General features: G+C 48.3%; 1 protein-coding gene across 3 annotated transcripts in view; it reads right to left on the bottom strand.

The window, feature by feature from the left end:
- Positions 1 to 816: 816 nt before the first annotated feature.
- The window catches only part of LOC144688935 (guanine nucleotide-binding protein subunit alpha-14-like), an 85,161-nt gene continuing 68,917 nt past the window's right edge, over positions 817 to 17,060 (bottom strand). For all 3 annotated transcript variants that reach the window (XM_078555985.1, XM_078555986.1, XM_078555987.1), the window contains 4 exons: positions 13,884 to 14,012; positions 7,972 to 8,101; positions 6,076 to 6,229; positions 817 to 1,720 (listed from right to left, as the gene is read on the bottom strand). In XM_078555985.1, the coding sequence (XP_078412111.1) occupies positions 1,533 to 1,720; positions 6,076 to 6,229; positions 7,972 to 8,101; positions 13,884 to 14,012 (601 nt within the window). In that variant the 3' untranslated portion in view covers positions 817 to 1,532. The remainder of the gene's footprint in view (positions 1,721 to 6,075; positions 6,230 to 7,971; positions 8,102 to 13,883; positions 14,013 to 17,060) is intronic.

Below are 17,060 nucleotides of genomic sequence, written 5' to 3'. Positions count from 1 at the left end.
GGAGAAAGATCATGGGGCCATGAAAAAGATTGTGTGCTTGTCGTTCATTTTCTTTGAAAACTTTTGTGAGTTCTAAAAACATTGGAGACAGGAGAAAAGGCTGTTGACCGACAATGAAGAATCATCCAAACAGGTAATGGACAGCGTTCGCTTTCCAATTGGCGGGAAGGTGCGGCACCGCGAGAATGAATGTGTCGGATGGCCAATGGCAGGAGTGTGGGGCTGGGTGATTGGCGCCATGTGATGAAACCTACAGGTATATGTCCAAGCAAGAGTTGGCATCTCTAGGACAGCTCCAGAGAAGGAGGAGCAGACCATGTGATTGGGCCTAGCCATTCACCTAGCAGCTCAGAGAAGGTTCACTTGACTGATATCTGGGATGGCGGGGGGTTATCTTACAATGTAGGCTGGACAGGATAGGCCTGTATTCATTGGAGTTTAGAAGATTGAGAGGTGATCTTATTGAAACATATGAGATCCTGAGGGAATTTGACAGGGTGGGTGCTGCAAGGATGGTTCCCCTTGTGGGAGAGACTAGAACTAGGGGACACAGTTTAAAAATAAGGGGTCTCCCATTTAAGACTGAGGTATGAAGAAAATCTTTCTTCATGAATGTCATGAAGGGTCATGAATTTTTGGAACTCTCTTCCCCAGAGAGCCGTGGAGGCAGGGTCAATGAATATTTTTAAGGCAGCGGTAGGTACATTCTTGACTAACAAGGGAGTCAAAGGATATCGGGAGAAGGTGGAATGTGGAGTTGAGACCACAATCAGATCAGTCTTGATCTTACTGGATGGTGGAGCAGGCTCGAGGGGTTGAATGACCTACTCTATTCCTAATGTGTACATTCATATGCATCCTCTGGGCTGGAGGGTGTAGTATCAATGCAATTATTGGATGGGAGGAATTTTCTGAAGATACAACATCGGGGAACCATCATGAAATCATAAAACCATAAAATGGCAGATTGCCCGCCTGTAAACTGTGAGTGACGTTCTCTGCTCCTGGCATGTCCTCACCACTCTCATTTACTAGGATAATGGTCTCTCCTGTAATTATTGCCATGTTACCTCTGATTCTGGGATCAGTCGGTCACTCTGCAAAAGCTCAATCCTGCATACATAAAGTAATGAAGCAACCAACTTTCAAAAGCAAATTTTGGAACATCGCAATGGTTGAACAACCTCAAACTCATGAAGCTACATTATAGTCCTTCATCATTTGACCATCCCTCCCCGCTTGATCTTCTGTTAAGACTTTGCTGATTCCCAGCATTTCCAGGGAGCTGCGTGCAGGTTCATGTTGATATGTTCAAGGAAATATTTTGCTTTGGATGGTAAGTACTTCTCAAAAGTCTGGTGCAACAGCTGAGAGATTGAAGAAACCTGTGTCATTGATAGAGGCATCCTTGTGGTTTTTGAGGAAGTTTGTTGCGTTCTCAGCTGTGCTTCATAGGGAAGGTTTAAGTCATCACTTTGCCAGGGGTATAACACTCCTGAGTGCATTGTTTGCTGGTGTTTCCTCATCTCTTTCTACAATAAGTCCAGTTCTTCCAGGCTCCGCACCAAGACCGTGTCCCTGACGTCCATAAAGACTTTGCGAATATTTTCTGTGTCTGTGGCACAGGTGAAGTGCCAGTAGATTTTTCTGTTCTCTTCATTTTGCCTCCGGTACATTTTTAAGATAAAGTTCATGGCAGCTCCAGCGTTTCTTTTAGCGCCTGAAGACAGAGAAAAATTATATTTGTCAAATTGGATTTCAAGTTAACTTGAGCAAGGAAGAATGTGTGAATGTTTGAATTTCAGGACTCAGTTATTCCACTTTGGCAGGAATTTATTTACAGCAAAGGAGACCATCAAGGCTGTGCTGGCTTTTTCAAAGAACTATCCATTTAGTCCCATTCCACTGCTCCTTCCCTATAGCCCTGCTAGTTTCTCTTTTGAAGTATTTATCCAATTCCCTTCTGAAAGTTACTGTTAAATCTGTTTCCACCTCCATTTCTTAATGACTTGCTGTATAAAAATATTTCTCCTCATCTTCCCTCTGGTTCTTTTGCTAATTACCTTAAATCTGTGCCCGCTGATCTTCCTGTCACTGAAAACAGATTCTCCTTATTTACTTTATCAAAACATTTCAGAATTTTGAGCATTTTTTTTATTATTCATTCACGGGATGTGGGTTTCGCTGGCTGGGCCAGCATTTATTGCCCAATCCTAATTGCCCTTGAGGAGGTGGAGGTGAGCTGCCTTCTTGAACCTTTGCAGTCCATGCGGTGTAGGTACACCCACAGTGCTGTTAGGGAGGGAGTTCCAGGATTTTGACGGCGATATATTTCCAAGACAGGATGGTGAGTGACTTAGAGGGGAACTTCCAGGTGGTGGTGCTCCCATCTGTCTGCTGCCCTTGTCCTTCCAGATGATAGAGTTTGTGGGCTTGGAAGGTGCTGTCTAAGGAGCCTTGGGTAGTTTCTGCAGTGCATCTTGTAGATGGTACACACTGCTGCTGCTGTGCGTCGGTGGCGGAGGGAGTGAATGTTTGTGGATGTGGTGCCAAACAAGTGGGCTGCTTAACATCTCTATTAAATCACCCTTTCATCTCCTCTGCCCTAAGGAGAAGAAACCCAGTAGGACTGGAACTCGTATCAACTTGGTGGGATTCTTTTGCCCACCATAGACATGTACCTCTGACCCTGGGAAGACTGGTCATTCCACCTTGCCCACACATGAAGTATGAAGTACTGACATTGTGGCATGGTATCATGGTGTCACCATGGGCATAGCTGTCACTTGTGTACATAGTGGCATCTGTGCACATAAACATGCTGTTGCCACTGGAACGTAAGAATGGGAGTAGGCCATTTAGCTCCTCAAGCCTGGAACAGCATGCTTACAGGTCCCAGGAAATCTGGCAGGAGTCGGGAAAACTCAGGGAAGAATGTTCGGGTCGGTGAGTGGGGGCGGGGCCTGCTCATTGATGCGTAAAATGACGAGCGGTGACATCAGGTGTGCATCCCGACATCACTGTGCTCATTCAGACTTTAAGTTCAGCGGGCGCGCACCTGAGTCAGCTGCACGCCCGCCGAACTGTCAAAGGCCTATTAAGGCCATTTAAATATCAATTAAAGTTATTAACTAAGCTGCCCGCCCAACCTTAAGGTGGGCGGGGGGCAGGCGAAGAGCCCAGGCGGCCTTCGCATTTTTCATGGAACCTCATCCACGGGCGGGATGAGGTTCCATGAGGGGTTTATAAATTAAATAAATTTTTTCATCAATGTTCCTTGACATGTCCCAGCTCATGTGACACTGTCACATGAGGGGACGTGTCTTAAAATATTTTCTTTTCCTTATTTAAACTTTTAACCCTTAAACTAATCTCCCTGAGGCACCTCTGTGCCTCAGGGAGATTTCTGTGTTCTTTCGTGCATGCGCGAAAGAGCGCAGGCCCTGACTCAGGGAACCCCACCCCGCCCACACAGGGAGCGCTCAGCGCTTCCAGGCGCACGTCACGTTGGGTGGGCCTTAATTGGACCGCCCACATAAAATGGCGATGCGGCCCCGCCCGCCTCTGCTCAGCCCCCCCTCATAAGGGAAAATGTTTCCCCAGGTGTAGGAACTGGCAGAGGAAGAACAATATAAAATCAACTCATATCATCCAATGCATGCATACATATCAAGCAGATGTCATTATAATGCTAAGTCATTGCTTGCAATCCTGAGGTAGGTAAATTAAATTGCCCCAAACTTTCATTGGCTTTACTTATTTATAGCTTGCCGATAATGGGGCAATAAATCAAAGATGTAAGGTGAATGAATGGCAAAAAGAACGGTGGGTAAATTGGGGGATTTAAAAAAAAAAACCCAATGATTCACGCTGGAGGGCTTACATCTCTCAGCTGGCCTGGGAACTCCTAGGATTCCCCTGGGAGGAGCTGAAATCTGCGGCTGAGGAACGAGAAGCCTGGTTGGTCCTGTTCCGCTTGCTGCCACCACGACCCTCACCAGGAGAAGCAGTGTGAAAATGGATGGATGGATGGATGGATGGATGACTCATTATGATCCGGGATGTATCATCTGATACAAGCAAATTCCATTGTGGCATTCAAGAGGGAATTAGATATATATTTGAAAAGGAAAAGTTTGTACGGTTGTAGGGAAAATATGGAGGTGCGAGACAAATCTCTCTTTCAAAGAGCTGGCACGGGTGTGATGGGCTGAATAGCCTCCTTCTGTGCTATATGATTCTATCATCAAACAATAAAAAGGTTTTTAGAGGAGCAGAACTGACAACAGCCGTGTGGTTACCCCTCTACTCATGCACTGCTCTGCACAAACAACCTATTATGCAAAGGAATAACAGCATTATACACTCATGAACGTGTGGGCCCATGAATCAACAACAACTTGTATTTATATATCTTTAATACAATAAAATATTCCAAGGTACTTCACAAGTGGATTATTAAACAACATTTTAGACTGAGTCACATAAGGAGACAATAGGATAGGTGACCAAAAGCTTGGTCAAAGAGGTAGGTTTTAAGAAATTTATTAAAAGGAGGAGAGAAAGGGGTATAAATGATGGGAGGTTTAAGGATGTAATCCAGAGAATTGCTGAAAAAGAGACATGCTATCAAAGCTTTTTGTCTTGCACTCATCAGGACAGCTATGTAGGATAAATCAACAGTAAAGGGAACAACAATTTATACGGCATGTGAAGAGAGTACTGATTGGTGAGCAAATGGACTCAGATTGGGTAGAGGTGTTGCCACGAGGAATGCAACAGAGAACAATTAACAGTTAACTGCCAAGCTTTTCTTTCAAATTCTTTCGATCAGGCAGGTCGACTCTGATTGGTCAAGATGTTGCCATGGGGAATAAACCAGGGAATGGCAGTCCCTAGGCTTTTGTTTAGTTAGGAAAGGTATAATGTGTGGATCTTGTGCAGCTGTCCTAATGAGTGCAAGATGAAAAGCTTTGATAGCATGCCCCTTTTTCTCACAATACTCAAGCTCTGTACTACAAGACGACTATCTGTAGTTCTAGAACTTAGGGCCTAGGCAGCTGATGATGCAGCTGCTGCCAAAAGTGGAGCAATGAAAATCAGGGATGCGCAAGAGCCCCAAATTAGAGGAGCACAGAGATCTTGGATGAGAAATGGCTGACTGCATCAAGCATAAGAATGAATTGCTGCCACAACCCTTCACCTCAGTTACCATTGTCCACACTTGACAGCTAGGAATCCACTAGATTGCAGAATTTTGCTCTGCTATTATAGTGCCTCGGTTGCATTTTAGTTCCAGACAGTAAAGGTGAAAACAGCAGCATGGGGAGGCAATAAAATGGACATTCCTCAAATAGCCAACCACAAAATGCGACAAACGCATGAACATATCAATTAGGAGCAATGAGTAGGCCCCTCGAGCCTGCTCTGCCATTCAATAAGATCAAGGCTGATCTGAATGTAACCTCAACCCCACATTCCTGCCTACCCTTGATAACCTTTCACCCCCTTGTTAATCAAGAATCTACCTACCTCTGCTATAAACATGCATCGGGAAGTCCAAGGGAAGGGTTTTCACTTCCGAGGTGGGTAGCTCGAGTCAGAAAATTTCCCGACTCGGCAGACCCATCTCGACATAAAGGGTCCCGTCACACGCAATTTTCAGTCCGGGGAGGCAGGGACGAGATTGAGTCATGCCCCCCAACCCCAGAAGCTGGTTAGAAGGCCCACCTTGGTCTCTGAGACTTTGTACCAGTGGTTTTAAAAGCTGTTGGGCCCTCTAGCCCTCACCACCCCCCCACCCACTCCCCATCCCTCATCCATGCTAACTCATGTCTCCATGTCGCCTCATACCCTCATGCCCCCTCCATGCTAACTCATGCCTCCAACCCAATCCCCATGCCCCCCTCATATGCCCCATGCCTCCTCCATTCCCTAGAACTAACATCCTTCATCTTCACTTTGACGTGCATGAATTTAGATTTATTTTAGTAAAAGAAAAGTAATTAAACATTGAGGACCCTTACATGGAAAGGATAAAATGAGCGCGGTTAAAGAATTAGGTTTCCTACTTACCGTCAAATTCATGGAAGTAGTCCACTAAATGTGATTTAAGAATCTTCTCCTCTAAAATATCCATTTTATTTAAGAAAAGAATCATTGATGAATTTGCAAAGCAGTCAGACTTCAAAATAAAATGGAAAAGAGCGAGGCTCTCCCTCATTCGGTTCTGGAATAAAGAAAAGTCGCAGCGCATAATTATAGAGATTTCTTTCAAATTTAAATTTTGAGAATCTTGTGCTGTGATTTACGCTGTCAAGCTGCAAATATGTTGCATTAAATTTGAAAAGGATTTAATGTGAGATTGCCAGAAAACTGCTTCTCTACCATCTATTCTATATCATTTATATACCCCCTTTCACCACCTCAGGACGTTGCAAAAAACGCTTTACGGCCAGTTAAGCACTTTTGAAGTGTAGCCACTGTTGTAATGTGGGAATCGCAGCAGCCAATTTGCACATTGCGAGGCCCCACAAACAGCAATGGGATAGTGACCAGATCGTCTGGTTCTTGTGACGTTGATTGAGGGGTACGTTTGACAGGACACCGGGGATAACTCCCCTTCTCTTCTTCAGAATACTGCTGTGAGATCGTTGACCAAGTCACAATGAGAGAGCAGACGGCGCCTCAGTTCAATGAATCATCTGAAAGACAGCATCGCCAACAATGCGGCACTCACTCAGTTTTGCACTGGGATGTGAGCCGAGGTTTTTTTGTACTTAAGTCCTGGAATGGAACTTGAAGTGACAGCATTGTGACTCTATGGTGTCAGCTACCAAGACTGACATTCAACAGTAATATATTTAAAAACCTTACATCTATAAGCACTTCCAGATAATTTGTTTAGATCGTAAATTCCTAAATTCATAATGGAAACTGCCCATGTGGGCTCCGCTGTTGTAGTTACACTCTCCAGCCACTGGAGGTATTGCTCATTCCATCCACTCCTCAGGCTGAATTTCCTTAGGCTGAATAATATGGTGGGTAGGGGGTTGGGGGCGGGGGGGGGGGAACACGGGCAATGCAGACGGCTCGCCACCCACCACCCCTCCCCCACCCGGAAGCCAACCCGCTCCATGCCGGCCCACCTCGCAGCCATAACGCGCTGCCAGTGGGCTGACCAGAGGCTGAGTGGGGCTTTCACCCCTTGGTGGGAGGAAACCCCTCCCTCTGGGGCTGCCAGCTAAACAGCGGCAAAAGCGTGTTAGTGGGCACTGCCGGGGCTGCAAGAGGAGGAGGAAGAAGGCTCATGGATCCCGGAAGCAGGTTAGTCCGGGGTCTTTGGCAGGGAGGGTTTGGGCAGGGGACCGGGTTTAAGGCTACGAGCAGGTAAAAAGAAAGGGGTTTCCATCTTACAGAGGGCTGGCCCCACCCCCACTCCAATCCGCACAGGGCAACCCCAGAGGATAGAACCCCCTCTTCCTTCCCACCAGCCAACTGAACTAACCAGCACCCGCTCCCAGTTAATATTTAAGATTATTTGCTTTTTTATTCCCTCTGTGGTTAAAGCCTATTCCCAATCTCTGACTATATCTTTTACAGCCCTTGTGAATATTTTCAGCTGCTGCTTTATTTTGCTATCGCTACATTTGCTTTCAAGTTAAATATTTGAATAGCTCATTAACCTATGAATGATACTTTAATCCCATCCTTTTTGGCCACCACAGTTATGTTTGAATAGTCATTTTTAGCGATTTCAACATTGCTAGCAAGGCCCACGGTTATCTGCTCTCGAGAAGGGGATGATAGGCCTTCTTCTTGAACTGTTATAGTCCAAGTGGCCAAGGTGTTCCCACAGTTCTGTTATGTCGGGAGTTCCAGAATCTGACCTAGCTACAAGGAAGGAATGGGTGACACTTGTCTTAGTCTTAACTTCACACAAGAAACTCCCCGGCGTCCAAGGAGTCTTACCTCATTCTCACTCTCTTCTAGGACTTGATCGTATTCACTGAGAGACGCCAGGAATATAACTGATATAACATTCTCAAAACAGTGGATCCATTTCCTCCGTTCAGACTTCTGTCCTCCGACATCCACAATTCTAAGAGTTAGAGAAGAACTTAGAAAGCTTGACAACCACTGATTCAATCAGGAAGAGCAATTAGTCATACCGCACCAAAAAATAGATATCACTTGAAAAACGCACACGCCAAGTCATTATTGTTTTAAAAGGTAGCCACATAACAGGATTATATGTGAATCCATAGAATACCCTATTGGCTATCAAATGCTGATGGATTCTTTTTTTTAAGAATGAAAACGAAGGGCAGAATGTTTAGGTTGCTGTGCAGGTCTGTGCCCGACACGCCCAACCGGGAAATGAAACTGAGCGTGTCGATGTCAACGCGTACCCTCGTGATATTACGCTAGGCGGGTGTGCGATAAAGTCGGAGGTGCACCCGCCATTAATTAGCTGGCCAGTTAAGGCCCTTGAGACACCAATTGTCACGGAGTTGATGTAGCCCGTGCGATTTTCAGGCCATCGCATGGGCTAAGCGGGCAGGCGGGCAAGCCACATTTACAAAAACCTCAACCATGGGCGGGATAAGAGGGGTGAGTGCGCTTGTTAATGCGGTAGTTTCTACTTTAGCTTGTAACTAGCTGCTGATTGCTTGTGTGAACAGGACATCTTCATTTCGCTTTGACAGAAATAAGAGGCTTCAGTTCAGGACTCGGTGTTGTTTTCCAGGCCCCCAGGAGGATTCATACCACTTGGGGCCTTCCAGGTATCAGACAGCCTTCCCTTACCCTGGGAATGGGGATTGTGGTCTCCACTGGAGGCACCTCCTCTGATGAGGGAGGGCCAGAAGAGGGATGAGGCCAGGTGTCCCTATTCAGCCTCCAGTGGAGTGACATGTGGGAGGAGAGGTGCAGACAAAAGGGTCGCAGGGCCAACAGGAAGCCTAAGGCAGAAGGGAGCCACAGAAGAAGCCACTATCCTGCTGCCAGGGTTTACAGGCGGCGATGCAGCTACCTCAATATGTCTGAGGTGCAATGCCGAAGGAGGCTCCATCTCTCAAGGGAGACAGTGACCTCCATCTGCCAGATGATCAGCCCTGAGATCAGCTCCAACTGTGTAGGTGGACACCTCATGCCAGTGGCGCTGAAAGTCATGGTGGCCCTCAACTTCTATGTCTCCGGCTCTTTCCAGGGGTCGGTGGGTGATCTTTGTAGAGTCTCCCCTCCAATCAGCTGTCCACAGTTGTGTCAGGCTGGTGACAGACACTCTGTTCAGGTGTGTATTGACTTTCATTCACTACCGTATGGATGAGGCCAGCCAGGCAGAGCGAGCCAGAGGCTTTGCGGCCATTGCTGGCTTCCCCCGTGTCCAGGGTGCTATAGACTGCACACATGTGGCCATCAAGGCACCAGCAGGTGAGCCCGGTGCCTTCATCAACAGGAAGGGTTTCCACTCCATGAACGTGCAGATAGTGTGTGACCACAGGATGCAGATTCTACAAGTCTCTGCCAGGTACCCAGGAGCTCCCACGACGCCTACATCCTCAGACACTCCCAGGTGTCGAGGCTCTTCAGTGCTCCAGCCCGACTGGATGGGTGGCTGCTGGGTGACAAGGGCTATCCCCTCAGAAGGTGGCTCAAGACGCCTCTCCGCCATCCAAGAACAGAAGCTGAGCAGCGGTACAATAGGAGCCACGGCACCATAAGGGCGGTGGTAGAGAGAACCATTGGCCTTCTCAAGATGCACTTCCAATGCCTGGACCTTTCAGGCAGTGCACTCCAGTACCCCCCAGATCGTGTGTCACTGAGAGTGGTTGCATGCTGCACTCTCCACAATCTGGCACTGGAAAGGAGCGGATGCTGTGGAGGAAGAAGATGTTGACGCAGCTGCTCTGGCAGCAGACGATGAGTCCAGTAGTGAGTCCGAGGACGAACACACTCAGGAGAACACTGAGGGTATGGATGCTGACATGGGCAGGGAGGCAGGGACACCCAGGACGCTTTGATCCTACGCTCCTTCAGCTAGCCTACCAAATAAGAACAACCACCACCACATGCCAGGGCTGCAGGCTCCATACTCGATCCCGGACAGGAACATTTGCTCGCTCTATGTGCCATTTCAATAAAGTTTAATCAGAAACAAGTCACTCATAACATCATGGGTTACTCTGCACCTGCAGAACTAATGAAGCACCCAGAGGCTTGTTGTAGAAATACGCATTTTAAAGATATGGTGCCTGGCATAAAGTTAGCAAATGAAACTCAGAGGTGTTCTCCATCACACCAATTAAGAAATAAATTAAAAGCGGAGAAAACAAATGCCACCCGTGCTCAGGCCATGTTGTGATTAAGGTGCTTTAAGTTTGTGCTTGTGGGTGCTATGTCTAGGTGCTCCCCCTCTTGCTGATACCGATATTGGAGGCAGCCTGCTCACTCTGCTGTCCTGTTGGCCTTGATGACCTTTGCGGGCGTCCTCTAGCCTGTGGAGCCTGTGCTGGCCACGCCTGGGAGGGAGCAGCCAGTGGCACGCTGGCATCTCCTCAGTCGCCGCAGCCTCATCAGATGCCACGGTCACTGCCAGTGGGGCGGAGGAGCTGCTGCCCTCATCCAGAGCGCCCTGAGAGGGGCCCGCAGAGACAACAGGCAGCTTGTACGCCAATGTGAGGTCGCTCTGGACCTCCCTGCTCACCATTGATGGACGGACACCTAACTAGGATACATGGTGCCCAATCCATCTCCCACACTAACAGTGCCATTGCCGGTGTGAGGGTTTGCAGGTCCGAGTGCATCCCCAGGAATCCCTGATCGAGCTCCTGGAGCAGCCTCTTCATAAGAGTCGTCACACTCCCCATGGAGGAGGCAGTGCGCTCGGCCATGAGGGTCATTGCATTGCTCATGCTCCGCATGGACTCCTCCACAATGGAGAATATGGCATGCATTCCCTCATGTATCTCCGCCAGATCCTCCCGCACACCCTGCTGGACTTCCAGCATCTGCTGCCTCAGGAACGATTCTAGAGGCCCAACATCAGACACCGACTGAGCATGTTCCTGGTCCCCAGCAGTCCTCCAACTGCTGATGCCCTGGGCACTCTCTGCCTCCGCCTGCACCTCAAGTGAGTGTGAAGTGCCCTCACCAATGTGCTCCGAGATACTAGCCGCCGATCTAATGCCCGTCGAGATGTTGGTATCTGCGCTGGTGCCTGCTTGGCAGACAGGGTGTGACGCTGGTGCTGTCCTCAGGGTTCAGTGGCGGTGCCTTCAGGATCCTCACCCCGATGAGCTGCTGGTGAGCCTGAAAGGAAGAACAAGGACATGTCATTAGTTGAAGTCATTACACTGTTACTGTGCATGCCTGGCACCCGGATGAGACAGAGATATGCATCATGGTGCCCTCGTCTTTCCATTATCAGTAGGGATCACAGGTTCGAGGCTCACATCAATATAGAGACTACAGTAGAATGGTTACAATGACAGATATTCTGACCTCAGTGCACGGCACTCTTACCTCCCTGTGACACCCCAACCTCACCGTGGCCACTTGACCTAGGCACATGGCACCTCGCCAGCTCCATGGCCTCCTGCTCATATCGGGTCAAGATGAATAAGTGGGGTGGTCCCCCGCCAGTCCACAACCTCTCAGCATTGTTAGGGGATCTTTTCTCATGAGAGGAGAGAGGAGCATTGATTAGTCCAGCCTGTACCTGCAGCGCCATTGCAGCCTGGCCAACCTGGCCTGAGGAACACCTCACAGGGCTCAGCTGATTCGTGACCCTGGAGCCTCAAGACACTCAGTCCAAGCAGCCAGGGCTCACCCCCTTGGCCAGATGCTGCCTCATTGACATTTGCCACTCACACTGTAAGACCTCTGAGGTCCAAGAAGGGGATGGACGGCTCTTAACTGCTGTGCTAAATGACCCATGGCAAAACGGTACTCACCTTTCCCGATCGCAGGAGATCATTGAAGCTCTTCGGGCACTGCACCCATGTGCGCCTCACCACATTAAGTCTGCTGACCCAGGACGCCACCTCCTCCCAGGCCCTTTTGGTAAGGTAGGTGGGAGGAGGGGGTCCTCCTCCTCCCGTCCCTGGGGACAAGGATTTCTCACTGTGCTCCTCCAGGAGGGCAGTGAGGCGCTTGTCAGAGGAACGCGGGGCCGATTGCCCCACCGACCTGCCCTCCCGCCTGCCGTGTCCACCAGCAACCGGATCCATCTTGACCGTTTCACGTCCCTCTTCGGCTGCCTGGGCTGCTTTTGAATCGGCCGCCAGGTAGCCACTGGACCCAGCAGACAACTGAACTCCCGCCCCCTTCCGCCGCTTCTCGCTGCCGCAGTCTGCCTGCCCACGTAAAATGGCGGTGTGGAGCCGATCACGGACGGCAGTCGGGTTCCCGTCTACCCCCCGCTGAGCCCGCCTGGCGAGCGAATGATTCTGGCCTAGGATACATTTCTACCTATCTTCGATGCTCCTTCAATTCAACTTTGCGGCTCCAGTCAGGCTTAGTAGAACCTTATCCAATATTCAGTTAAATAAATCCAATACAGCCAATTTAATGCAAGTTTAATGTGGGTTACAGATAGTCCGGGACCAGCCAATGAAACCTGATTCCATGATGGGGAACTCCTGGTGCACTCAGGAAGCACAGGTTGGAAAATCACAGACCTGCGGCTCTGACTTTCCATCCTGCAAAACTAATGGACAGAAAATCATGGACTTTGGCCCCAGCTTCTTGATCTTATTAACCCTTTCAGTTCCAGCAATGCACCATCCTCACTGATGTGAAGCATATGTGCTTCATTGATTATAATGTATTCCTGCCCAGAGTGTGACCGGGGCTATAAAATGTCTCACACCTTTGAAAAGAGCAGAGGTCATCAATCCCACCGTTCACTCGAAAACTATTTTCTATTCGCATTACTCTGTGGAATAGCCTTCCACAGCCCTGCTGAGGCTGGCTCATTGAATATATTCAAGGCCGAGTTAGACAGGTTTATGACCAACAAGGGAGCTAAAAAATTATGGGGGACATGAAGGAAGTTAATCAGATCAGTCACGATCTTATCAAATGGTAGAGTAGGGTTGATGGGCTGAATGACCTGCTCCTATTTCTTATGATCTTATTAATAACAGCTACCAGGATTTGCCAACGCCCTGCTTTGTGCTAGCTTCTCCCACCACACCCTGTCTGAATCCTTATGCAGTCTGGTTCTCTTACGCCTTCTGCTCCCCGTGTGCAATGAAAGTATAAATCACAGGAAATGCGAAAAAGAGGAAATGAGGGGAAAGAGAGAATGAAAGAGGGAAAGAAGGAATGAGAGACAGGGAGAGGTTGAGTCAGAGAGGCAGCAAAAGAAGAAATGTGAGGAATGGAATGACATGTGTTAAAAGTGAGGATTGTGAGTGAGGTAGTATGTGAGAGAGAAAGGATAACCAGGTGGGAAGAAGGGAAATGAGGCAAGGAGAATACATGAATGAGTGAGGAAGAATAGGAATGAAAGTGAAAGGGAATACAACCTTCAGGTCAATGGAAATAAAGCATGTTAAAAGTTACATCGCTGGGCTGGGTATCAGGCATCCTTGTAAATCATAGTTTAATTACTGTGGGAGTTACCAGTGCACACTCTGGAAAATTAGATTTAAAATATAATTCCACTGGCGCACAGTACATGCTTCCAGCTGTTGAAACATTGCTCCCCGCCCCGCTCTAGAGGATATATTTCCCTCTGTTCGCTACTGTTAACAAACAAATCAGGGTGATTAAAGAGTTTATTTTGCTAACTCCTTTTGCTGTTGAGCCAGGAACATATACTCTTAATGAGTTTAGACTTTTCTTCTCATTCCCACAAAGTGGATTCTGCATACCTTAAGGATACTCGATGCATATTAAATGAATACTCATTAATGCCTGTCGTTGGTACTCGAACCCGCAATACGTCTTGATCTGTTGGTATATAATCACTAGCTGCAATTCGATCAATGTCAGTCAGGTAACTGCAAAAGAAATGAACAGACTAGTGTGAGTAGGGCACCAGTAGGATTTAAAGGATGTATCAGGAGCATCCACAGTGCTGTTAGGGAGGGAGTTCCAGGATTTTGACCCAGCGACAGTGCAGAAACGGCGATATATTTCCAAGTCAGGATGGTGAGTGACTTGGCGGGGAACTTCCAGGTGGTGGTGTTCCCATCTATCTGCTGCCCTAGTCCTTCTAGATGGTAGTGGTCATGGGTTTGGAAGGTGCTGCCTAAGGGGCCTTGGTGAATTCCTGCATTGCATCTTGTAGATGGTACACACTGCTGCCACTGTGCATCAGTGGTGGAGCGAGTGAATGCTTTGTCCTGGATGGTGTCAAGCTTCTTGAATGTTGTGGAAGTTGCACTGATCCAGACAAGTGGGGAGTATTCCAACATACTCCTGACTTGTGCATTGTAGATGGTGGGCAGGCTTTGGGAAGTCAGGAGGTGAGTTACTCATTGCACAATTCCTAGCCTCTGACATGCTCTTGTAGCCACAGTATTTATATTTATATATTTATACATGGCTAGTCCAGTTCAGTTTCTGGGCAATAATAATGTTGACAGTGGGGGATTCAGTGATGGTAATGCCATTGAACATCAAGGGTGATGGTTGGATTCTTTCTTGTTGGAGATGGTTATTGCCTGACACTTGTGCGGCGTGAATGTTACTTGCCACTTGTCAGCCCAAGCCTGGATATTGTCCAGGTTTTGCTGCATTTGGACATGGACTGCTTCAGTATCTGAGGAGTTGCGAATGGTGCTGAACATTGTGCAATCATCAGCGAACATCCCTACTTCTGACCTTATGATGGAAGGAAGGTCATTGATGAAGCAGCTGAAGATGGCTGGGTCAAGGACACTACCCTGAGGAACTCCTGCAGTGATGTCCTGGAGCTGAGATGACTGACCTCCAACAACCACAACCATCTTCCTTTGTGTTAGGTATGACTCCAACCAGTGGAGAGTTTTGCCCCTGATTTCCATTGACTCCAGTTTTGCTAGGGCTCCTTGATGCCACACTCTGTAAAATGCTGCCTTGATTCCAAGGGCAATCACTCTCAGCTCACCTCAGGAGTTCAGCTCTTTTGTCCATGTTTGAACCAAGGCTGTAATGAGGTCAGGAGCTGAGTGGCCCTGGCGGAACCCAAACCGGGTGTCAGTGAGCAGGTTATTGCTAAGCAAGTGTCTGCTCGATAGCACTGTTGATGACCCCTTCCATTACTTTAATAATGATGGAGGGTAGACTGATGGGGCAGTAAATGGCCAGATTGGATTTGTCCTGCTTTTTCTGTACAGGGCATGCCTGGGCAATTTTCCACATAGCCGGGTAGATGCCAGTATTGTAGCTGTACTGGAACAGCTTGGCTAGGGGCGCGGCAAGTTCTGGAGCACAAGTCTTCATTACTATTGCTGGAATATTGTCAGGGCCCATAGACTTTGCAGTATCCAGTGCCTTCAGTTGTTTCTTCATATCATGTGGAGTGAATCGAATTGGCTGAAGACTGGCATCTGTGATGCTGGGGACCTCCAGAGAAGGCTGAGGTGAATCATCCACTTGGAATTTTTGGCTGAAGATTGTAGGAAATGCTTCAGCTTTATCTTTTACACTGACGTGCTGGGCTCCTCTAACAGTCAGGATGGGGATATCTGGAGAGCCTCCTCCTCCAGTGAGTTGTTTAATTGTCCACCACCATTCATGACTGGATGTGGCAGGACTGCAGAACTTAGATCTGATCCATTGGTTGTGGGATCGCTTAGCCCTGTCTATCGCTTGCTGCTTATGTTGTTTGGCATGCAAGTAGTCCTGTGTTATAGCTTCACCAGGTTGACACCTCACTTTCAGGTTTGCCTGGTGCTGCTTCTGGCATGCCCTCCTGCACTCTTCATTGAACCAGGGTTGATCCCCTGGCTTGATGGTAATGGCAAAGTGGGGGATATGCTGGGCCATGAGGTTACAGGTTTTGTTGGAGTATAATTTTGCTGCTGCTGATGGCCTACAGTATCTCTCAAGCTGCTAGATCTGTTTGAAATCTATCCCATTTAGCACGGTGGTAGTGTCACACAACACGATGGAGGGTATCCTCAATGTGAAGGCGGGACTTTGTCCCCACAACTACCGATACTGTCATGGACAGATTGGTGAGGATGAGGTCAAGTATGTTTCCCCCTCATGTTGGTTCCCTCACCACCAGCCGCAGATCCAGTCTAGCAGTTATTTCCTTCAGGACTCACCCAGCTCAGTCAGTAGTGGTGCTACCGAGCCAATCTTGGTGATGGACATTGAAGACCCCACCCAGAGTACATTCTGCACCCTTGCCTCAGTACTTCTTCCAAGTGGTGTTCGACATGGAGGAGCACTGATTCATCAGCTGAGGGAGGGCAGTATGTGGTAATCAGCAGGAGGTTTCCTTGCCCATATTTGGCCTGATGCCATGAGGCTTCATGGGGTCCAGAGTCAATGTTGAGGACTCCCAGGGCAACTCCCTCCTGACTGTATACCACTGTGCAGCCTGCTCTTCTGGGCCTGTCCTGCCGGCGGGACAGGACATACCCAGGGATGGTGATGGTGGTTTCTGGGACATTATCTGTAAGGTTTGATTCTGTGAGGATGACTATGTCAGGCTGTTGCTTTCAATTCCAGATGTTTTACTGAATTCAAGTTCCACCATCTGCTGTGGTGGGATTTGAACCCGGGTCCCCAGAGCATTACCCTGGGTCTCTGGATTACTAGTCCACCGGCAACACTACTACGCCATCGCCTCCCAATGAACAAGCTCAACAGAGGCAAGTCCATTATTCAAATATGTTAACAAGCCTGTGTGCCTCTTATTTTAGTAGCCATTTAAATTTAACTGTTAGTAGCTAGATTTCCCAGGCCTTGGGAAACCCGGCAGCTGAAGGGAGGCGAGCAAGGCTGGATCCAGCAGGTAAGTGCCGATTCTTACGGGTCAGGAAGAGTGGAAATACTCACCTCCATCCCCAGTGTGCCAAGCTTACATACTTCCCTCCCTACAATCGACATCC

Source organism: Cetorhinus maximus, chromosome 13 (assembly GCF_964194155.1).
Source record: "Cetorhinus maximus chromosome 13, sCetMax3.hap1.1, whole genome shotgun sequence".
Taxonomy (NCBI): domain Eukaryota; kingdom Metazoa; phylum Chordata; class Chondrichthyes; order Lamniformes; family Cetorhinidae; genus Cetorhinus; species Cetorhinus maximus.
This window is presented reverse-complemented; position numbering and strand designations above follow the sequence as displayed.